This window comes from Protopterus annectens, chromosome 8.part1 (assembly GCF_019279795.1).
Source record: "Protopterus annectens isolate FY-2018-M chromosome 8.part1, PAN1.0, whole genome shotgun sequence".
In the NCBI taxonomy this organism is placed as follows: domain Eukaryota; kingdom Metazoa; phylum Chordata; order Ceratodontiformes; family Protopteridae; genus Protopterus; species Protopterus annectens.
The window spans coordinates 16,639,846-16,665,798 of record NC_056742.1 but is presented as its reverse complement, the minus strand read 5'-3'; the positions used below and the strand labels follow the sequence as shown (position 1 = coordinate 16,665,798).

The 25,953-nt window shown below is 35.2% G+C and overlaps 1 protein-coding gene across 1 annotated transcript in view; it reads left to right on the top strand.

Moving 5' to 3' along the window:
* LOC122810180 (thyrotropin-releasing hormone receptor-like) overlaps positions 1 to 25,953 on the top strand; it is a 560,620-nt gene that overhangs the window by 184,986 nt on the left and 349,681 nt on the right. Inside the window, exon 2 of the mRNA XM_044081657.1 lies at positions 14,625 to 15,216. Within this exon, the coding sequence (XP_043937592.1) occupies positions 14,840 to 15,216 (377 nt within the window). The 5' untranslated portion in view covers positions 14,625 to 14,839. The remainder of the gene's footprint in view (positions 1 to 14,624; positions 15,217 to 25,953) is intronic.

Genomic DNA, 25,953 nt, shown 5'->3' with positions numbered 1-25,953 from the left:
CTAATTTCAAGAGACCACGGGATGATGGGGTGTGACAGCAAAAAAGAATGCATTCTACATTTCAGGAAACAATCATCCAAGATATCTCGGGTAAGTGCTTATCTGCTTAAAGGACTCATAATGTTGGAGGTAGAATGGGAAGTGGGGCTGAGAAATTATCTTACCAGTGCGTATCATTGGACTGTCTCTGATTTCCAAGGATGGCACTACATTTGTATCAAAATATTACTTTCCTGACTGGCTCTGTGACATAGAGGTTATGGCCTTGACTACAGTGGTTCAGTTAGCAGCTTGGGAATTGAGGATGGATGGGAGCCAATAGATTACCTATCCTTGACAAATTGCATTGGCAGAGTTTCAAAGCAGGAAAACCATGTGGAAATTGCCTGGAAGGCATGCTACTGTACTGGGATACATTGTGTGTGTGTGTGTGTGTGTGTGTGTGTGTGTGTGTGTGTGTGTGTGTGTGTGTGTGTGTGTGTGTGTTCTTTCTTTTGTTATCATATAGTGGTCATAAAATGTACATTTTAAACTTCCCTCCATTTTTCATCCATATAGGCCTCACAAGTTAAATACTTTGCGAGATAAACAGTGCATTTTGGATTACTGTTACAACTTCTAGGACAAGAAATGGTCCGAGGGCAATTTTGCCCTAGGGTAATTTTGCACAAGTGTGTTTGTTCCTTCATAAATAAATGTGCATTGCGAGCTACTTCCACATTTGTACATTTTAACTTGTGAATTCACATCTTACATATTTTTATTTTCTAAAACATTTTTATTAAAATTCTTTCTGAAAATAGTTGCTTTTAAACCTAACTTGCTGCAGACATTTACAGAAAAGCCTTATTCCAACATCTCTGTAAAATAAGTTTTATACTATAAGTATTCACCAAGTAAGGTGTTAATAAATGCTATTTTATTTTTCCTTGTTTTAATTACATTTTCTCATTTAACTTTTTTCAAATCTATTGAATACGTTTAAATCTAGTACTTCTACCTCTTAACGACATTATCTTTATTGGGTAAAAGGATTTAGCTCCAGCAGCATATTGATCAGAATATCAATGTCACATAAAAAAAACAGTATCTGTAGTAATTAGTCTGCCATTTATATGGCTGCATTTATAATGAAATGCATGTTAACTAGAGATGTGCAAATAGCTATTTGGAAAAGTTGGCTTTCTGTAAGCCATAGAATTAAAACACCCTTTATTATTGTCTTTCCTTAGAGTTAAAGCTAACTAGATAATAGAATCAAAGACAACAAGATCTTAATAAATCTGTTGTCAACTCCAAATAATTAAAAAATTATTTTAGCTCACTCTCTGTTTCTAACTGTATAAGAAAAAGATCATCCAGGTAGTGAAAAACACACACACACACACACACACACACACATATATATATATATATATATATAGAGAGAGAGAGACTGATATGTAAACACAATTTTTTATATATATAGGGATCCATATATATACATATATCTCTATATCTATCTATGTATCTATATCAAGTACAAAAACTTTAGATTTTTTAAGACCTAACTCTATATGCCCTTGCTGAATTTCTGACCATTATTGGAAGCCCTTAAATCTTTGCTAAAAGGACTACCTAGGGAAGGGACTTGTAACCCCAAACAAGAACGATTCACAGTGACTAAACTCAAAAGATATAATTGCCTTCTTAAAAAAAAAAAAAATCTGTATAAGATCTGTTGTATTATCATGTGCATTACTAATGTAACAATATGTATCTATGTAACATGTATGTAACTTACTGATAATGTGGAGCTTTTCTCCCTGGGCCTCCACTGAAAATAGACATGTATCCAGTCGGACCATCCCGGTCAACAAATGTAAAATAAATAAAAAATACAAATATATATATATATATATATATATATATATATATATATATATATACATATATAGATAGATATAGAGATATATGTATATATATGGATCCCTATCAGATTATGGAACATTTGGAAATTTGAAAGCCATATGGTTGAGACCATATGATCAAATTTTTGGAAGTTCAAATGTTTTCAATGGAGATCACTGTACGTGGAAATTTACCCTTTAATTTAAACAGACTTCCAAAAATTCAATCATACGGTCTGAGCCATATGACTTTCGAATTTACAGACATTCGATAATCTGATAGGGATCCATATATATGCATATATCTCTATATCTATCTATGTATCTAGCTCGCTCTCTCTCTCTCTCTCTCTATATATATATATATATATATATATATAAATATAAAATTGTATTTCTCTCTCTCTCTCTCTCTATATATATATATATATATATATATATGGTTCTACCTGACATAGTCGAAACCACACAACACCGACAACCACATCACCGACACCACATATTCGACAGTCCATAAACACGAAACCACACATAACCGACAACGAAATAACCGACGGTACACAAACACGAAACCCCATACACTGCACACACCACAATAACAATTATTAAAAACAAAACACATCCCCATTCCACAAACCACACACACAACACAAGCACACCAAAATCCTTACAAGCCCACACTAAACCTTACCTAACCCTAAGGTCCGTCACTATACACTTACCTACCCGCTCCCTAACCTAACTCACTTAACCCGCCTATAACCCTAACTCACTTAACCCACCCCTATCGCTCCTAACCTAACTCACTTAACCCACCCCTATCGCTCCTAACCCTAACTCACTTAACCCACCCTATCGCCCTAACCCTAACTCACTTAACCCACCCCTATCCCCACAGACCGTCAATCTCCACACTTACCTGCCTCGCACCCTAACGTCCGTCACTACCGCATACTCACACAGCCTTTCCCCATGTCGGCATCCTCGGCGTTGGTGTTGTCATCCATCGTGTCGGTCTTCTGCATTGTCGATGTTCTGCCACTCGCGATTCGCGTCGGTCTTCTTCACTTTCGATCTTCTGGAGCTCAGTTCGATGTCGGTCTTCTGCGCTGTCGACGAAGTCAGGTAGAACCATATATATATATATATATATATAGATCTATATATCTATAAATTACTATTTTCTAAACTTAATATATATCCAAACTATGTAGGGGGCTACGACCCCACACTCCCCAATGCGGGGGGTGGTGCCCCCACACACCCTTACTATATATTCTAACTCCAGTGTCACTCTACAGCGGGGAAAAGGCCATATATAACTTTCAGCGAAATGTGCTTCAGTGAATTGTGTTTTCAGTGAATTGTGCTTTCAGTGATTTGTGCACAGTCATTTGAGTTTCAGTGAAATGTGCTTTCAGTGAATAGTCCTAGACCCATATATACACATACAGTATATATAAGGGGTGCTGAAAAGTTCTAAGCCGGCCAGCTTTCTAAATTCTGATCATTATTTTGCCTCTGTAGCTGAAAAGAGGGTTATTTCATCTAGTAAAGTCCCAATCTGCAGAACTGTAATGCTATATTTTGAAATTGTTTCAGATTATTGATAGAACCATGTCAGTGAAAAGTGTGGAATTTTCAAGTGTGGAACTCTTGAGCCATCATGAAGTTCCTATTTCTGCAGAAGAAAACTCCAAAGGAAATTCATGAATGCATGATGCAAACATGGGTGAAAAGTGCCCTTCTTACACAACTGTGAAAAAGTGGTGTGCAAACTTTCAGCCCAGAGATTTTCGATGCAGCAAGGTGTTAGAGGCCTCAAGCAGTGTCAACTCCTGAAATTGTTGACCATGTCCATGACCTGATTTTGGCAGATCGGCGAATGTCGGCTAAAACAATTGCTGAGACACTACAAATATTCAGGGAATGTGTTGGGTTTATAATCTATGGGCAGCTGAGTACGCAGAAGCTGTCAGCCAAGCGGGTAACCAAATGTTTGAATGCTGACAAGAAAAGATGTCAAGTGGACACTTCCAAGTTGATTTTGCAACATTTTTGTTAAGCTAGTGCAAACTATTTGAAATGGCTAGTTACTGTTGATGAAACATGGTTACTCCATTATGATCTTAAGATAAAACAACAATCCATCTAAACATTAAAAAGAGTTTGAAAGAACAGCAGTTTTCAAGTGATTCGAAGATGATTACAGGAGTGGAGCAGTATTTCAGTGACCAGATCTCAGACTTTTTTTTTTTGGCAGGTTTACAGAAACTTCAGACACAATGTGCCAAGAGTGTTGATTTGAAGGGGACTTTCGTATTCACAAATCTGGTCTTAAGTCACTAGGAACAGCAGTACATTCATAGCAGTAGGTCTTCCCCATTTGTTAAAGCTTATTATTGTTTCTTGGACAATATTTTCATCCTTTGGCATAGCATTAGGGATATCTTGAAATTATTTTTTGTATTTGTCAGGACAACCACCAGATTGTTGGACTTTACTTTTCAGGTGGATGACTGTGTTTTACCTTTTTGGGTGTGAAAGTGGGGATAATATCATATTGTTTCAGTTCAGGAATGTACAGGAGGCCTACCTACTCCAGTCACTTTGCACATTTTTACACATAGTTTTAGCCAAAAAGGGTTGAAGTAGCAGTTTATCCAGCTTTCTAGACTTTCCTCGGATGATGACAATTTCCTGAAGTAGTGTCACATTTTAAAGGATATGTCCCATGCCAGAGGCTATTCTTTGGAATTATTACATGATGTGATGGGGCACATATGTGGCAAGAGAACAACTGGATGTGCCCCTATTTTATGCAAACCTGTGACTAAAACTTTAGAATTGAGAGGTGAATGGTTTTGTTAAGCCAATGATTCTACACCATTCAAATCAAGCTGATGAAGTATGGTTGATCATGGACATCAAATAGAGCTTAATGATGGATATTTGGTCTGAACTGCCCAAGTCAGATATTCAACCCTGGTTTATTTAAGTTCTCTTCAAGCATAGGTGCACAGTTGAAACATAAGAAGGCCAGTAATGACAGATGTGATCACATATCCAAACATAGTGTTTGCAACTTTTGTCGGTTCATACATAAGGCTCCAAATATGGTCATTCAACAGTATCTCTCAGCTTTACCCTGCCCTGTCACTTTTAGCTGCAACACCTCTGGCATCTACAATGTACATGTAATTCCTGTTCAGTATATTATGCTAGGAAGACCCAACATAAACTTAAGAAGAGAACACAGAGACATTATTTCTGCATCAAGTCCAAGGATATGACTAATGACCTTTTTAAACATTCTATTGTTTGTGACAATTTTAAGAAGTTTTTTTTATTTTACATAAAGATCCACTTAATATGGAGAAGGGAGAAATGAAAAATGACTATACAAGGGAGTGCACTGCACATTTTGTTGAATAGTGATGTACCTTGGTTGAAAATTTTATTTTTATTGCACCAGTCCTCAGGAAACAACACAACAGGCTGACCTAATGACTGACAACTTTCCCCCACCCCACCTTTATAAGTTTGGTCTAGTAGTGTATTTTTCTATTTTGGAGAAGTTCATATTCCTCTGAATGATAGAATTCAATACATTGGTGTCCTCAGTCCTGTGGTTGTTGGGTGTCCTTTGTTGGTTATCAGTTCTCATCTTGCTTTACTTTGGCCATCCATCAACAAGATTCCCTTGTCAAAGAAAAATCAAAAAAGATGAGTGTGTGTCATTATGATGTGTTCATACCCTGCTTTTAAGCAACATCTCATCTCCTCTACTTCCAGTGTTGACCAGTATACACCCCCCCCAAGCTTCTGCTAGCACCTGAAAACTACCTGTAGCACCTTACCATTCCACCAGCCTTCTGTAAAGGTTAATAATATTAAATAAATCTTTCTAATTTGCTGATACCCTTTTGATATCTTACGCTGAACTTTCATCCATAACCTCAAACCCCATTTCCTTAAATGCTATTGTTTGTTTTTTCCCTTAAATCCTTATGTGAACAAAACAAGCCACATTAATGCTACTTCTTTGACATATCTTGTAATGTCAAGCATTTCATAAATTTCAAAAACTAGATTAATTGGCAAATCCCATTTCTTTCAGCCTGAAGTACTACACTTCATTTTATAAGGTTTAATCTAGCTCCCATAAAAGGCAAAAGCAAATATAGTTTATACTAACATCTAACTCCTTGTAAGTTCATATACTAACCCATTATATGTATAGAAAGACCAAATAAATATTTTGATTACCAGTATGGCTTTAAGATTAGATGTTTTCTAGCCCTTTCAGCTCTGCACTCCACTCTATACCTTCTTCATCCCATTTATTCATCATTTAACATCTAAAGGTTCACAGGTTCATTGGTCCAAAGGTGCGTACTAGGCAATCAGTCTGCAAACCATTACAAGTATGGACAATAACTCACATTCAGAAGTACCCAACAACCTTAAAGAAGCTAAAACAAGATAGTCTGGGGGAGAATTTGAGGCTAACCATCCAATTATGTAGGGTTACCGTAGAGGTGCCAAAGGTAGTATTCTGTTCAGATGCAGTGGAAGCTTGCTGTAGATATGGGGAATACATTGGGATGCATATCTATCACATCAACATGTATTATTTATTTGGGATTAACAAACAAGCCAATGGGTAAAAAGATCACACAGACAAACCATTCAGTAAAAGCTGTGGATTAAGGATTGTTGGATACCACCAGTCAGAAACGCAAGTTAAAAAAACACACAGAAGTAACAAAATGATGCAAACTACAACCAGAGTATTCATGTGTTATTAAGCTCTAACTATGATTAGTAAAAAGTAAACTAGTATTACTAAAGTTAATTAAAACAGGTAGATGTAGCACCTCTTTGTCAACAGAATGGATAGCCCAATGTGTACTATGAGAATTAATTAATGACTAGTATCAGGTCTAATGATGAAAATATTATGATTCAGGTTCTCAGCGGTCAGTGTACATGATGGCAGTGTTGAGTGGTTTTGTGTGGCACTGCTGATGCACTCAGTGTAGCAGGATTGTAGTGCACACTGGCAGCTACATGTATCCTAATCTGTCATGGGATTGGAAACAGTGTCCTGCCAGGAACCATATGCAAAACAGGTTTCAGTTTTAAAGGAAAAGTACCTTAAACAGGCACAAGTGGATGTATTTTTTAACAGTACCTCTGTGTATGACTGCACTTTTTCCTATATTTTGATCCCTTGGAAGTGCTGACTACTGGACTTTCCCATCATCTCCCAGATTCCCTTTATTTCTTCAGGCACCAAACTGCAGGCAACTGACTTCTCTTCTCTATAATCCAGCTGGGCATTTCTTGCTCCTCCTGTCATCTTTCCTTTAAGGAGGGTTCTGAGATATGGGATGAGAATTATCATCTTTTCCAATGTCTAAAGTGGGAACTTTTAATGGAATTGTGAAATACTGCAAGATGAGGCATAATCACAACTAATGCTAAAGAATAGACTTAAATTTGTTGCCAAAATAAGAGTTTACTCTTATAGTTTCTTTAATTTCATTTATATTAAGGCATCTGACATATATCACATTGTGTTGATTTTCTACCTTGTAACTGTCCAATGCAGATATCTGCCATGCTTATATATTGGCTTAACTACTACTCTCCCTATGTAGAAAGGTTGTTCAGCTGATGAAGTCTTCATGCTCTGTCTGATGAGGCTCAGTTGGATGACAAATCAAAGGAGGTGCAGGTAGATGTACTACCTCTGTCAACAGAGGCTTAATTTTATTGGACTTCCTGCTTGTGACTTACAGTAAGGATTTGGGGACAATGATTCTGTTTGCCTGCAGGTTAGTACATATTCCAACCCCCTCTGCTGCAAATCATTTGCAGCTTCTGTAGCCATTTGAAAAGCTGTTTCTTTGTATTTCCACTGGAAATAGAAAGACAGTGACTATTAGAAATGATATCCCTCTCTTCTTCCCCCATCCTGTCCACTACCTTGTGAAACTTGCCTCCCCCTATTTTCTCTCACTCAGCCTTTTTGACAATATGCTGACTACAGTTTCCATTTCAATTTTTGGTTTATTGTCTTTTTTCTTTAGTTTCTGAGATATTTGCCGCTGCATCCTTGTATTTGGGACTTACACGGGATTTTATATTGTTCTAGATTTTTCATTCATTTTTCCAGAAATTATCTGGAAATGTATTGCTTCTAGTACAGCTGCTTAAAAATGACAACATTTAGTTCATTTAAGGAAATTCAGTCAAAAATAAGTCAAATCCATATACTTCCCTACTATTAGAAATCACCAGATGCAGATGAGCTAAGCATTATGCCATGGATAGGTAATAGCTACACTGAGATGGCAGCACAACTCATTACTGCAGGAAGGTAGGAGATGGTAGGCTGAATGTCTTCATTTCCCAGACATAAGAATTTTTAATATTGATTAATACGCAGTTATCACTTGCTATGCATGTGGCATTTTTTTGTTAAAAAAGAGCAATACTACAAAATACTGAAAAAAACAAATTATTTATTTTGTGTAAGGCACAAACATGCTGAAATGAAAACATGTAGTTTATCATTCAAAGAGTGATATATCTTGGAATATAGTTTCATTTATCTCAACTCTTTGAATTGAGAAGATAATGAGTAATGTGCCTTTTATCCAATGCTATACAAGATCTCAGTATTCCAATAACTTTTTTCACCCTCGCCTGGCATTTCTCTTTTCCACATTGTTTGCCTCTTTGGAGTTATATATGCAGGATAGACCATGGAGTTATATATGCAGAATACATAAAAAGAGGTGTGGGAGAGACTCCCATGGAAGTTATAGTATAGCTGCATAGAAAAAGAATGCCTTTTTGTGGAGCCATGGAGTTGCCTTGCATATCTGATGGGTGTTATTTGATAAGAATAACTTGTCAGGATTTACTGTTGATCACCATGGTATATCTAGTGAACTGGGATATGAAGAGGAAATTAGACCTGACCAGCATATGGCAAGTTTCTGTGGGTTCCTATTACGTGATCGAAAGATCACAATTATGAATGCTCAGAAGAATGAAAACGCCGCATATTGAAGTTCGTATTGTGGGATCACAGTGCAGTGAAGATTGGAATATTTGCCCTTTCCTCACTGTAGTGTGATCTCGGAGTTGGTATATATATTTAGCAGGGTTGTGGGGGCCCATCCCCCCACAATAATAGTTTTGATATGCGACATTTTCACTCTTATGAGCATTCGAAATTGTGATTTTTCAGTCACATAATAGAAACCTGTTTCTGTCAGATGAATAGTTGGCTAATTTTGATAGTATTATCAGACAGACCGAGGTTTGGGAAATGATAATGTAAGTGATTTGGTGATTAAACATACAATATCATTTGAATGATCTAAAAAATTCAGCTTTGTGAAGTTTTATTCAAAAGTGATTTGTGAAAGTTTCTTAGCTGCTACCGTGGCATGTGCTACGTGGAATTTATACTGGGAAGGAGACAGCAGATTATGATTGCTTGTGTGTGCATAACTCTCTTTGTATTAACCGTCACAATAGTTTGAAGAATTGACTAAACTGTGTGGAGGGACTACCATTGTAAAGACAGAGTATTACTGAGAATATTCATGACTGGGGTACAGAGGATTTGCAAACCAATATATTTATGAGTATTGTAATGGGGTATGCTTTAATTTATCAGCAATGAGTTTTTGGTAATGAGGAAGGAGGCCATCAGTTGATAATAAGGATGATCACATGACATGTTGCATCAAGAATGTACAAACGGGAACGATGTATTGCAGATTTGTGTTACCTGCTGATTCCCAAATGATGTATCAGTGGACTGTTTCAGAGAAAATTCTAAACTTCTCCCAAGGTTTTCTTACTTCAGAGTATGGTATTTTAAGTAAGAGATGCAGAGATTTTCAATATTTTGATTTAAAAGTTAGGACATAAGAACATAATGACTTTTTGTACAACACTGTGATTATTGGGGATCTCTAATCCTGGAGAAAAAAAATGTTTTTCAATATCCTAAATGAAAATTTTGCCTTCAGTCTTAAAAAGCTGCTGTGAAATTAAGATATTTTGCATTTATGCATTGAAATTACAGAGCAAAATTATCAAAAACACATTCATATGCCAGATTTTAATTTGCAGCCATGTTTCTCTGTCAGATTTCAATATTTCAATAAAAGGAACATGATAAAGTTATAACTTCAGATCACTTCTTAAATGCAACAATTGTCATTTTCCAATACAGATAAAATATTTAGTTTTACAACAGAAAAAGAAGGTTTATGTAGTTATTTTTGGTTGGCAAACTAAATGCTACTGATTACTTTTCAGGAGGGACCTGAGGTGCTAAAAAAGTTGTCTCTTTTTTGTAGCCACCTGAACTATCACCAGGTGAGGTAGATGTAACCTCACTTCAACATCTTGTACAAAAATGCCTTTCAAGTATCATTAACTTGCTTTACTATTTCATTTGTGATGGAGGGCTGTAAAAATAATAGATTAAAAATATGGGATAAAGTGCTATAAATCACAAAAAAAAAGTTAAAAGCATGTAGATGAGGTAGAAAATATAGCCTCAAAACTTTACTTGTTTTAAATGGTTTCAGTCAAAACGGATAGCAAACTAACAGCTTCCGAAACCCATGAATGTGACACTATTTGTGAATGAAAAATTAAATGTTCTTTGTAAACTGATAATGCATTTTTATGCTAAAAATAATTAAACATTGCATACAACACAGTAGCCTTGATACTGGTATGTGCTTGAGCATGCTCCATCGTTTTAAAACGTTCGTAAGCTATGCCTTGGAGTGATGCTTGTGACTGCAGTAGTTTCTAATGACTGTAGAATAGCAGTATGCTTTAGAAAGACAGGTACAGCTCTAATATAATTATTCTGCTTTCAGCCGTAGCTACACATTCAGAAGGCTCATTATCTTCTCTTTTTCTCTCTGAGCTAGACATCTATCTCAGTCTTAGACAATATGAATAACAAAAGGGAGAACATTTTTTAAATATTATTCACAGTCTGAGTACTGGAAGTTAAAAGTTGGCTGCACAGAAATTATATACTTAAATAATCTACTCCAATAAACTGTGCTTGCAGTATTTTTGGAACACATGATGATCCTATGCATGCAAGTTGATGTGAATATATCAAGGAAGATGATTTCATATACTTGTTTTAGACTTATTTTATTAATGCACAAATTCAAATTTCTGCTCAGTTTTAATGTTAGAATGTATACCACAAGTAATGCATAAACAGAAATGATCAGATTAATTAAATGCATTTACTTTATTTATTATTATTAATAAATAATAATAATAATAATAATAATAATAATAATAATTTTATTTATTTATTTACTTTTTTTTTATTTATTTATGGGTGGAGGATGGATGGAGTTACTTTATTTGTTGTGGACCAAATAGTAGAGATTGCCAAGTATGCAGATGAGGGAGAACATGAAACTCCATTACTACAAAAAATAAACACTGTAAGTCCTATAATATTACAGTTTTGTTTAAGTCTGAGTTCTCAGGATAGTGAATAATAGTAATAAATGCTAAGTAACATCATACCAGTAACAAGGCAGCAGTATGACATTAAGGGGGAAAATTGAAAGATCACATCAGTAGCCTACAAAATCCTGGAGAAGTTAATTATTTTGCTGTATTTAAGATGGCCACTATTTTTATAATGTATGGATTTAACCTTGAAGATGTGGAATAAATATGTGCTGTGCAGACCACAGCTTCTCTGTTAATGCACCAGCAGTCTCCCTTACCCTTTTACCTGCATCACTAGCTAGTTTACAGTCAGACTAGAATTCATTTTCTATTTAATCAATATTAACGAAAATGTGAAGATGCTGGAGATATGACTTAATTAATACATGTTCCAAGTCTCTAACCCCCCTCTCTCTTACCATCTGTCCTACTCTACTCTGGATCTTTGAAGCTTCTGCTTTCTTAACAAAAATATTAACTCACATTTACTGTTTTCCTCAGTATTCTGTCTATGTTATGACCTCAGTTTCATCATCCTGTAAAATATATTTATGCTGTAACAGTCGGTTATCAACTCAAATTGTTATCACACTTCAGTATTTCACTGTATATTTATGATTGTTGATATTTTATAAAAAGGAAGGGGATACAGTTAAGTTCAATTCTTTTCATTTAATGGAAACTACTTTGCATTGTCACCTCACAGCAGGAGGCTTTATGATTTGGTTCTTGGCTGGAATACCTTTTGTGTAGTGCCTGCATACCCTCCCTGTGTTCATGTGGATTTTTATCTGGGTTAAGCAGTTTTCTTCCACATCTTAAAAGCATGTGGTAGGCAGACTAGTGACTCTAAAATGTCAGTATGTATGTATGTGTGCACGTGCACATGTATGGTGTATGCGTGATACAGAAGAAAAGCCTGGCAATCTACTTCCTTTCCCAATTTGCCTAATTAACTCTGTGGATGGAGGTGGTTGTTCATGTGGGTCACTATAGGAGTCAGATGTGACGACAGGATTACATGGATAGACATTCTATTTGGTGGATTCACTCTGTAGACAATGACATTTTTATATAAGTTATAGAGATAGTTGGTAGAGGGAGTTGCATTCATGACATTTATTTGATAGTAGAAATAAACAATTAGCTTTTCTAGTGTTTCTTTTAGTGCATTTAAAATTCTGCTTCTCTTCCACCCCCTCTTTCCCTTATTAGGTAAAACCCTAGAAAAGGGACTTAAATTGAGACATTAACTTTGAAAACAGCAGTAAGTTCCCATCAGATCTCTGTTTCCTCCGACTTACCCTGATGACATTGGTACATGTGGACTCTGTTTCATGTTGGCGCACTGTCTTGATAGTACTGGCAAGACAAAAGCAATGTGAGTTATGTAGGATAGTGTAGCAAGACTGTGAATGTAGAGAATTTTGTATGTAATAAGCATCTATTATGTATAACTAAAGTATTTCAAGTGCAAAAAAAAAAAAAAATATATATATATATATATATATATATATACATGGATTTAAATTTATATTAGAGGGAGTTCTAGGACCTTCCTAAATATATGGGTTTAAAAGAAATGACAGCCACATTTTGAAGGCAGAAAGGATCATACTGTGAAAGGACGCTGTATCTTTTTCATGTGGCTCTACTGATGGGCTGGGATAGTCATACGCAATGGACAAAGTGGTGAGCAAACACAGTGCCAACACATGGTAGTAAGTGGTCCAGACATTCAGACGGCTCATAGAAGTGACTCATCCAGTGTCAAATGGTGCATGAAAAGCACAAGTCCACAAATACAGGGGATCTGTGCAGTGCACTAGGTGCACTGTGTACTGTGTGTACACATACTCCACCTACTACCAAGTACTCTGACCCACAGTATAAATCCAAAATGCACAACACAACAGTGTGACATATCAAAGTGTCGGATTCTTGGTAACATAAGTTGACTGGGTTTATATACTACATGGTTAATAGTAGTATTGAGTTTCTGGTGATACAAGGTACAAGATGTCTGATACAAAGCTCCTTTGGTCCATGTAAAGTTATGGTATGCCCCCAACAGACACACACACACACACACACACACACACACACACACACACACACACACACACACACACACACACACACACACACACAGACACTGGAGATGGTAGTCTCTGTGTATGATGATTTAAAGTGACAGAATACATTAGTGGAGAATCTTGGGGTACAGCTTCACACTTTAGGATAATAATCAGGCTTCCCCCACAGACATGCATAACATACATTACTTGGTTTTCCTGTGATGGATTTCATTCATTCATTTATTCATTCTCCCTTTGATAACCTGTTTAATCGATTTCAGGGTCACAGGAGAGCAGGAACTTATTTTGGCACTCAGCAAGCACAAGGCTGTGAACTCTTCCTAAATGGGGCACACATTCATCTCAGGACTTAGTTTATATGTGATTTCATTTGGAACACTAAGTACCCTGTAACACAATGTTATAGGTTTTATTAGAAAGCATTGATTTACATTTTACATAGTAATGCTGAGTCTTTAACATAAATACTGCTTTCTTTTGATTGTGGATTGTGTCAAAAGTTTAATTAACTGAAGGTAAGCTGTATTAATACAACTGTATACATTTTTCTAGCTATCAGTCATTTTACTGAACTTCATTTCTGAAGTTCTGAATAAAGATTCTCCCAATGTATTATTTTAAATATTAGTGACTGCATAGCAGTATTGAGATTTCAAGATTTTAAACTTGGATGTGTTTTCAAAATATGGTGGAACATAGTTTTTATTGTTCTTTCTAATGATATGGCATTTTAATACTCAGTTTCACACACAAGAATCCCATTTCCATTGCCCAATGATTCCCAAGTGTCTAAAAAAAAACAGATTTTCACATTTTATATACACAGTATTAGAGTATAAATGCTACTGTGTACTGTATTTAGATTTAAACATTTAAGCTACTAAAATTTTTAAGTCGATATGTAAAAGTTCTTAGAATGCAGAATTCCAGAAACAGTTGCCTAAAATTAATTTCTTAAGTTACTATCCTGAAAGGGAATTATTTTCACTGTAATTGGCACCATGAGTACTTTTCCCTTGTAAAACTTTGAACTTATTCAATCATCAGCCGTCTAGTAATGAATATAATTTAAATAACTGAATTACTCTTGTTTTTTTTTCAGATACCGAACAAAGATGTTGCTATGTTTACATTCGATTGCTTGAACTACAGTTAATATAGACCATCTTTCATCTACAAAAACAATGAGAAAGAAAATGAGTTCTGTCGCTGTAAAGTCTGAAGGAGACATATGATCACATTTACAGACTTTACACGTTTTTCATACTTCTGTGGTAAACTCTGCTGCGCTATATTCATCTCTACAAGTACACAAGCATGGAGAATGCCAGCAAATTCGAGAATCCAACCAATATTTCGCTTGCTGGCAGTGACCTTGTACTAAGCCTCATTGAATACAAGACCATTTCAGTATTTCTTGTTCTGCTGATTTGTGGCATTGGCATCATTGGCAACATAATGGTGGTACTGGTAGTGTTCAAAACCAAGGATATGCGGACCCCAACAAACTGCTACCTGGTTAGCTTAGCTGTTGCAGATCTTATGGTTCTGGTGGCCGCTGGGCTGCCAAATGTCTCAGAAAGTCTAACAGGAACATGGATCTATGGACATGCCGGATGTCTTGGGATTACCTATTTCCAGTACTTGGGAATCAATGTATCCTCTTGCTCCATCACAGCCTTTACTGTTGAGAGGTATGACCTGCATGTATTCACAGCAGCTGCTGGCTCATGTCCCCAGAGTGCTTTCTCAAATATTCATAATAATCCACGATGAGCTATTTAGTTTTCAGCAATATTTGATATGAAGGATTACTGAAACAGCGGTGTGTTTCAAATGTTTTTGTTCATTCAATGTTATTTTTTTAAGAGTGTATGTGTGTGTATGTGTGTGTGTCTGTGTGTGTGTGTGTGTGTGTGTGTGTGTGTGTGTGTGTGTGTGTGTGTGCTTGTGTATGTGTGTCACTTCTGTACATTGGGTGATAGTAAATTTATAGAACTGAATCAGTAATTATTAATATTCACTGAAATGTACACCAGTAAACATAACTGATCAGCTTTGCAGAAGTATAATATATCTGACTCTGTGCTGAAAAGCAGACATTAAATGAAACAAAAACTGTCCAGAACCCTGTCATAAATTAATAATCTTAAAAAGCTTTTTAAATCTGTCAAATATAGAAATATAAAAATATAAAATGTAAAACAGTTACAGCTTTGCTGCCCTCATCTTCAAAACTGGAGCAACTAATAGAGGCTCATTAAGCCCTGGGGAGTGGGGATGGGTATGGCATTAAGCCTAAGTTGCCTAAGTTATAAGGTTATTAATTTATGTTGTTAAGAATGTTTATATGACTTATAAGGATTTTTTATTAACAACAAAATATTTCTTTGTGATGGGTTTACATAAGTATGTTTTTTAAATGATGGAACATATGACTAAAAGTTTGAAATGTAGTATACTAACAAGATGATTGGCCAGGTGATGTACTTAAATGAAGGTTTTGTCACTTCCACCTTGTTCTGATGAAGTTTTGTATTTTATACATGACGAAAGTGCTCAACAAACATCATTTTTTACATTAAAGGAATTAAGGTTTACAGTGGATTCTTTTTTTTTCAAATATTATAAAATCATCAGTTCAGTTACAGTGTGGAAGAATTCAATCATATTTAGGTACCTCAAGTATTAAGAGAATTTTTAGTACTACAACAAAATTTACAATATAGATCAAGGATCTAATACACAACTAATATTCTATATACAGCAAGTGCTACAGAATTAAATTACTGATCAAGATTGTTCCTCATTTTACATGCTATCCATTACTGTGAAATATGAGATTCATATTAGACACTGACATACAAAAGAAATATGTCTTTTGCTCATTTAAATTTATACTCACAATAATTTGTCTTTCCTTGTATATCTATTCTTATAGAATATGATCAGGGGAAGACTCCAGTATTTTAGAAAATAAGAATGCTTTCTTTGGTTATAAATTTATGTGCTGATATATACATTACTGCCATACTTCTGAAGCCCTCCCATGTCAATTAGATTTGATATAACCAGCTTTGAGTCATATATAACTTTGCTAGAGAGAAGAGGGTAATTAGAATATGTAGTTTAAGTTTGGGTAGCTTTTGAGTGGTGATATGCAAAATTGCAAATTCCTATGTTAATGTGGATTTTTTAATATCTCATCTTCTCTAGTCTGACTCTCAGTGAACACCATAATTTATAAGTACATTTAACAGCTCCAGAAGATATGGAATAGGTCTACTATTTGTGAGTAGCAGCATGGACAGTTTGGGGAAACTTTCAAGTTGAAGTTGTTAAGTATTATTGGGGTAAAGTAAGCATTGTTGGTTATCATTACTTGGGTGCACACGAGTTTCTTAAAAGGGATTAATTTTAATGTTATTTCAATCCAGTATTTTGGATATAAAGTGGATGATTGATATCTAAGGAATACTATTCACGTATATGTATTTGATAGTATTTTTTCCTTAAAGTTAGTAAATTCTATAATGTATTACACTTGTTTGTCATTTTCCTTTACTTCAGATCTCCTGTTATTGAAGTGCACGGTTCTCTAATTTGCCTTAGTATTATGATATATCCTTTAGGAAGGTTAAGAACATTTCTTATGTCCTCAATAGATTTTTTTCTATGCCTATAAACATCCCAAATATTGCATTTCTTAATAAGGGGATAGTTGTCCACGTTTATCATCTCTTTATTTTATCTGAGGTTTGGATTCAAATGCATTAGTTGTAACAAGATGAAGGTATTTGTTAAATTTAGTGTTTCTATCATTTTTTGAAAGATAATTATTTTATGTTTTAATGAGCTATAAAATCTGGTAGCTTTTAGATTTTCCTGATTTATGAATAGAAGGGCTTTGGGAATGATTTTACAATTTTTTATGTGGTCATACCATATTTTAATCCACAATGGATTACATTCTTTACCCTTAGGATTATATTTTGTGACTCGAATAATTCTGTTTGTGTATATTATATCATAGTATAACTTAAAGTCTGGCAATTCCAGTCCCCCACTTCCTTTACTGTACATTAACTTCTGATAGCTAATTCTGGCAGATTTAGAGTACCAGATAAACATAGCTAAAGCTACATCTATTTTTTTAAATACTTTTTTTGAACTATTGAATTTGTTGCATTAAGTTGAAATATTAACCTTTTGAGAATATTCATTTTTTTTAATTGCTGCTTTTGAAAGAAAGGATAGCTTCATTTTTCCCCATCTCTGGATATCCTGTTCAATGTCTGCCCATATCTTTGGTAGATTATTCTGCATAAATAATTTTTGGTTATGTTCAAAGGATATCCCTAAGTAATTTAGATAGCATTTTAATTTTTTTTCTGAATCTGGAAAATATGAGTATTTGTGACAAATTGGGTTGAGAGGAAAACTTAAGTATTTTGTGGGGTTAACTTCATTATTTGAAACTTTTGAGAAGCTACCAATAGAATCTAGAATTCTGTTCATATCTGTGTTAGGGAGTGCAAAATATAGATTTAAATCATCAGCAAATCCTGTTAGTACAGTTTTATTATCAATTTCTGGGATATGATGGCACATATTTTGGGTTATGAGTAAAAAATAGAGGCTCTGTATATAAGTTAAAGAGGTACAGAGATAGTGGACATCCTTGTCTGGTCCCATTCAGAATTTTTATTGGATCTGAATTTGCTTTATTTATATACAGAATTGTGTGAGAACTCTCATATAACATTTTTATTATATTTATAAATTCTTGTGGTATATCAAATTAGGGCAGTACAGAAAATAAAAAGTTTAGGTTTACTCTGTCAAAGGCTTTACAAGCATCTAAAGCAAGGGCATAGATTTGGTTTTTATGTTGTTTAGATAGGAAGATCATTGTATTTATGGTTAATGTGTTATTCCATGTCTGCCTACCTTTCATGAAACCTGACTGTTCAGGTGATATTATGTTTGGTAATAAACGTTTCATCTGTTTGCTAGTATTGCAGCTAGAATTTTGATATCTAAATTTATGACAGAGATTGGTCTGTAGTTCCATAGGTTTTTATTGTCAGGCTTTCCTTTAGGTATAAAACTTGTCTTTGAGATATTTAAATAAAGATCTGTAATACCATATTTTCTTTGATAGCTATAGATTTTCAGTAAAAGTTTTGATATTTTTTGTCCAAAGGTTTTATAAAACTCGGCAGTGTAGCCATCTGGTCCAGGAGCTTTATTTGGTTTTAGATTGTTTATTATTGAAAGGATTTATTGTTGTGTTAAAGGTGCCCTAGGTAGATCCTTGTGTGTTTGATTTATCTTTGGAAAGTTTAGATTCTTTAAGAAGGTATCTCTCTCTCTCTCTCTAATTTCATAGTTGTTAGGCTTTGTGGGGCATACTTTTTTGAATATAGATCTTCGGAAATTCTAATAATTTCTTGATTTGCATTATATGTGCTCCCTAGGTATTCAATTTCTGTTATCATGGGGCATTTTTGTTAACATTTATTAGCCTTACCAGTTTCTTTGAGGGAGTTTGTGCCCATTCTGAGTACCTCGCTAAGGTTTTCATTTCTTTGAATAAGCATTTCTGTGTATGCATTATACATAGTTATTTTTGTATGTTATTTATCTGTTCTTCTGGTACTGAGTTTGGATTTTTTTGGACTGACTCTTCTATATTGGTTATTTTTTCTTTTAGTTTTGTCTCTTTCCCTTTAGAAATTTATTTTATAGTATGATTTTTTTTTTTATCAAAATTCCCCTAATCCTTGCTATGCCTTCTGCCCATTGAGTATCATATGGGATATCTGTCAGCATTAAGTCATGACCGAGTTAATCTAGTATGTTGTTTATTTTCTGTATTACATCCTTTTTCTGTAATAAGCTTGGATTTAAGGACCAGTTTAAAACCGTTGTTTTCAAATTTACATCACTAGGCCATCTTATTTTTATTGTAATTTTTGAGTGGTCCAAAAATACCTAGGTTCTGTACAATAATTTATTTCCACCTTTAGGAATATTTCTGAGATCAGAAAGAAGTCTAATCTGGACCTCAATTTAGTATGTGAATTTTACTGTACATAGGCTGTTGCTATGATAGCAAAATGGGTCAAATAAGCTAAAGTCTATTTTTAAATCGTATATCGTTACAGAGGCCCGAGTGTTGTAAGTTTTGCTTCTACTTGTTCTATTTGCTATGGGGTCTGTCACAGTGGATTCTTGTACCTACGTCTTCTAAGCTGCTTGAAACACTATTTTTGGTTTGTTAGTATTTGCGAGTGTTTCAGTCCATTTTTCTCTTGGGTTTGAGTGTTTTATTTATCTTTGAGGGAAACATCCCATGGATTGTGTTTTGTATAGTATTTATGGTTGAGGGAAGTGGAATGTATACAACTTCTATGAAGAATTTAGGTAGTGGCTGAAAGTTATGTGACTTAGTATCCTGCTGTAGCTTTTGTCATCTGGAGATGAAGAGTAAGCTTGGTTAACAATTTTGAGTGAATGGTTTTGTTTCACTAGAAGCATGGTACATCCTCCATTTCTAATTTTTGGTCTATTATTTTGCATGATATCATAATTTTCTTGTATAAATGTTGAGTTTTTGAGTTGAAGTTTCTGTAAAAGTCATTAAATGTGGTTTGTGAAGATTGAACCATGCTTCTAATAGCATCCATTTATTATTGATGATGCAGGGATAGATGCTTTCTATTTTTAGCAGTGCATTATTGCAGATAAATTGTGAACTGGTAAGTTGTCTGGAGAAGTTTGTATGCTGGCCCGGATTAAGATGGACATTAACTCAAATTGACCCCTTACCCCTTCAAGGAAGATATAATCCCTCATGTTACACCTACATATGCATGCTTGTCATTTCCACAAGGAGCGCTCACATTCTTTTCCATTCTCAAGCTATTACACCTTTGTAATATTATCTATTACCACTGTAATCAGTAGTTTTGTAGACCAAGAATAATACGCATTATTGAAGACTAAACACAAGATTCCCAGAAAAACTCTATAGGTTTTTCTAAACATTTTCTGCATTCCTGATGCCTGTTTTTACTTGATTTTGGCATTTGGGCAATCCTAGGATATATGCATTACATCATCTGCATTCAGTACCCCTCCAAAATGTACTATTAGCTTTTCTCCCACCTCTATACAACCTACATGTACTAAGATACCACCTCTGCAGGATTCTCATGAGCTGATCCCAAAATGGACTTGATTCAAATACTGCTCACACTGCCGCACACTTCTCATTGATCTTCGCTAAGAAAGATCCTTTTTGCTCTGTACTACATCGACTGTAACTCTCTAATGATCACTAGGCTCCTTCTTGTATACCACTCTTGATATGTATTACTGTAACACCTTATATGATGCTTTTGCATTTCTGCAAGGAATTGTTTGTTCAAAACCATCAAAGATGATTGCTGTTGATTGCAAGTGTACTACTAGATGGGGGGCAGTTTGGCACTATTAACAATTTTTTTCAAATGATGTCATCACTAGTGTGAACTTACCTTTAAATAACTGAGTTTCACATGTCTGTTCCCAAGCTATGATGCCTTTTTTTCAAGTTTTCTTTTTATTTCTCAGTCAGGAGGTCTAAAATTATGGGGCTTATCCATAAACATGGATAAACCCCTATTCTCCTGTGCATAGTTCCCTGTCTCATTGCTGTTATCTGCCATTCTCTGAGGATCAAATACTCTATTTCAGTTAGTCCCATACTACTACTAGACCCTTACTGTCCTTAAGAGAACTGATATAGTTTACTAAAGACAAAGCCAAGGGGTATGTTCTGAGGTGTGAAAGTCCCCAACCACTCTATGAAATCTGTAATTTCTATTTAGCTATTCTGTCTAAGTCATCCATTACTATGTTGCAATTTCTTCTTTCTATTTCTAACACGCTTTTGTGATTAGGCATAAAAAGCAAGTTTCTAATTCTAGAGAGAACTAATTGGAAAATTACCACATTCAACATGTTGTTTTTCTCAATTTAGGTATTGAATTTGGAAGCAGCTCTCACTAACTGTGCACAACCTCATTTCTTAAGTCCTGAAGTTTTCTATCCACTGTAGATGGCACATTATGGCCTGTCACTAGAGCCAAATTGGTTAGGGAAAGCTAGCATTTTAATATTACTCTAATACCATTTTCCTTATACCTTACCAGTTCTAACCAGAAACATTTGACTCATTACAGTGCGGTCTTTAAAGTAATCAAAAATGCTTTTAAATTTCTCTTATGAGGCCTAGCATCTGATCTATCTTTTTACGTAATCTGCAAACATTAGAAAAGGTTTCCAACATCTTTAAAGTCTTCTTTATCCTTCATACTACTTCAGCCATAACTAGAACAAATAATCCTTGGGATAATGGACAACCACATATTTTCCCTCTATGATTTTTGCCTTCTGCTGAAGATTCTCTATAAATCAGTACCTCAAAGGTGGGATTACTATTAAGCACTTGTACTGACCTTACAAAAATAGTGCCAGTGCCTCTTCTCTGGAAAATATAAAAGGGAAAGAATCATTGATGGAATCAAATGTTTTTTTTTATACTAAATACAGTTATACCAGCTTCATCTTCTTTGTTTTCATGTTGAAGAAAATTGTAGCTAGGGAGCAGCAATAGTCCAAAATTTCTCTCTCCTGTACAAAAGTTTCTTGACAAGGAGAGCTATATCAAACTATCCAACAATATCTTAACTAAGACATTTGCACCAAACTGATGATACAGGCTGAAAACTGCTCATATCTAAAAGGTCTCCTTTGCCTTTGGGAATTATTGTGATGTTTACTTTAGACATTAGGGTGGGATATGAGATTTTCCCTTACAGGGCTAAACAACTCTAGTATTGTTATAACAAACTCATTCACTTCTCCATTTATGAAGTTCAGCGTGATTACACCAGGGTCAGCAGAGTTATTGATCTACATATCACTGATGTATTTTTTAACCTCTTCTAACCCAGTTTCTTTTTTAAACAGTCTGAGACAATCAATATTCAGATTAAATATTTCCTTATCCTGTTTATCCGTATGGATTAGTTTACCACAACCATAGTAGATTTTAACTTGGAGCAGAATATATTGTGTTCTTTTCCATTAGTTTGACTTTGCTTAAACAGAATTTTCCCATTCACTCCCTTTATTTCTGAAATATAGCTAGTTATTTTCCTCTCTTAAAATTTTAAGCTACACATGTTAGATTGCGCTCTCCTTTGCACCACTAACTATTACCTCTCTTCATTTGTTATGTCACTGTTTATGATGTTGCTAATAACTCCAATTTGGTCTTCAGCTGCAACTCATCTACTTCTGCTTTTCAAACCTTTCTCCATCCCTCTGCAAATCACTCAGTTCTGCTTCTCACAGAGTTGTTATTCTGTTTTTATCTCCATTTTATTCAGTCTTCTGATATCCATTCTGCTCTCAAAGCAGCTTTCAATCTGTCCCACCAAGTTAATCCTATCCCTCTTTGTTCTTTTGGTTTTGTTTAGTGATTTGGTTAGCTATACATAATTTATTGCTCGCTTCCTCCTTTCTCCATTTATAATGAGTCTATTTCTGTGTTGCATGAGAGGCTGCATTCTCCACAGATTTGGCCATTAAAACAATGGGTGCATTATTTGAAATATAAAACAGCCAAGGACGGTTATTAAAAGGCAACTAATAAAACGAATATTAAGTAACCACAAAGCCAGGATTCCAAAAATTCCTTCAACTCAGAAATATAAAGAATAAAAAATATATTTATTACAAATAATAATACAATATATACACCAATTAAGCACTTATGTGCTTACCAAAACGAAGACTTCATCAGACATTTTAGATTGCTTTTTCCTCTTTCCTTTGGACCACTAAATAATACCTCTCTTTATTTATGTCACTGTTTATGATGTTGCAAATAACTCCAATTTGGTCTTCAGCTACAACTCATCTAGCTCAAGCTTTGTCCTGCTTTTCAAACCTTTGTCCATCCCTCTGCAACTCACTCAGTTCTGCTTCTCACAGAGTTGTTATTCTGTTTTTATCTCCATTTTATTCAGTCTTCTGATATCCATTCTGCTCTCAAAGCAGCTTTCAATCTGTCCCACCAACTTAATCCTACCCCTCTTTATTCTCTTGGTTTTGTTTAGCGGCATGATTAGCTACAGATAATTTAAAGCTCGATTCCTAATTTCTCCATTTATAATGAGTCTGTTTCTGTGTTGCATGAGGGGCCTCATTCTCCACAGATTTGGCCATTAAAACAATGGGTGCATTATTTGAAATATCCTTTTCTTCTATTTCTTTACTTTTAAACACTATGATCTTTGGATCTAAAACTAAATCTATCTTTCTATCTTGCCTTAGCATATTGTTTGAGAAGTTACACTGAATTTGTAATTCACACTTAAGCCTCCATAGGAGAACACTCACTTGCTAAATCCTTTCTCTTGAACTACTTTTGACTTAAGATTGCATTGTTTGTTCTGAAAGACGCTATCTGTTTTAAAGATTGGAGATAAACTGAAGTAGTGCACAATGATTTCATTATAATCTACTGTACAATATTTGTTCCAGCCGTGCTAGAAATCTGTGAAAAATTCAGAGGAAAATTGCGAATTGATTCTGCTCATCCAAATTATCTAAACAACTGTCCCATTTATTATTACATTTGCTATTGATATTCTTACATTAAATAGAATGATTATACCTCTCATCCCCTCCTTCCTATGTAATCTTCTAATACTGTGCAGAATTTATGACCTTAAAAGTTACTTAGCTCTTTAATGTTTAATTTGATCTCCTGTATTCATACTATACTGCAGTTCTCTTTGTTCAGCTTCTGAAAAATCTTTTTTTTTTTGAAACGGGCATGAGCTTCCCCCAACTTTCTAAGAAAATGTTTTAAATCATCATTAATTTTATGAGCACAGTCCTTACGCTGAACCTTGTCTTATCACCATAAAATAATCTGAAGGGCAGTCCCACGGGCTGGGAATTCCATGAGGAAATCCTTTGGGCAAGTGTTGAATGATGAACCTGCCACCCCCTCACCCCCCAGCTGAATGAGTTACTGAGGCCAAATGAAGAAACTAAACCTTCTCTCCAGTAATTATTAAAAGTGAACTCTGTTTTCAATATGAAATGAACAACCATGTTACAATGAGTAAACCAAATACAAACAATAACACTCAGTAAGCATCAACAAGTCTTACCTTAACTCTGTAATGGAGCATTGCATCCTTCTGCAAGCTTCCATTTAAATTTCACTCCAACAGCATCAAAATAATGAAAGGCAAATATTGACAAACATTACCGAGAGCCAATTAATAGGAATACCCTATCTATGATCCCATAAATGCATACCTAAGTAGGAAAAATTGCAATAATAAAATAACTTCACTAACCATATATTGAACTTAACCTACAGAAGACACATCATCATCAACCCCTTTTTTTTGCATTTTCTTCATGGGGTCAGGATGTTGTGTTAACTGTTGCCATCTCTCTTGATTCAGTGCCACACTCCTGCCTTCTTTGACACTCATGCCTGACTGTCTCAGATCTTCTCTCACATAATCCATCCACCTCTTTGCCGGATGACCTTGTTTCCTCTTGCCTTCTTCCTGTCTCTCCCAAATCTTCTTCACTAGATTGTCTTCTGCTTTCCTGCACATGTGCCTGAACCACCATAATCTGTTCTCATTGATCTTTTCTTTAATTTGAGCTACTTTGGCTTCTGTTCTTATGTCCTTATTTCTTCATCTGTCTCACAGTGTGCATCCATCACCTCTAGCTTCCTCATCTGCACTGCCTTTACTGCCCAGTAATACAGTAATAATGGTCACACCACTGCTTTGCATATCTTACTTTTCAGCTTCTTTGGCATTTTTCAGTCTTTGGCTTTTGCCCAATTTGTCACAATCACCACAGTCTTATCTATACTCAGTATCATTCCATGTGCCTTCAGTTTTGCATTGCATTCCTCTATCCTTTTCTGAGGTTCTTGCTCACAGTCTGCCTGTAATGCCACATTATCTGCATACATAAACTTTGTTGATCTGTCCCCTCTGACCTGTCTGCTAATGTAGTCCATCACCAATATGAGCAGCAGTGGGCTCAGAGTGGAACCCTGATGCACACCCACTCCCACTGGGAACCCCACTATGAGACTGAACACTGTTCATACTTGAGTCATTGGGTCCTTGTACACAACCTGCACTACTTTTACCACTGTTTCTGAGACTTCGCACGACCACAGGACTGCCCAAATCATCTTTCCTGGGACCTTGTCATATGTTTTCTCCAAGTCTAGGAATGCCCAGTTGGATTCTTTCCTCATATCTAGGTCCTTCTGAATTATCTGTGTCATGGCAAACACTGGTCAGTTGTGCTGCATCCTCGTC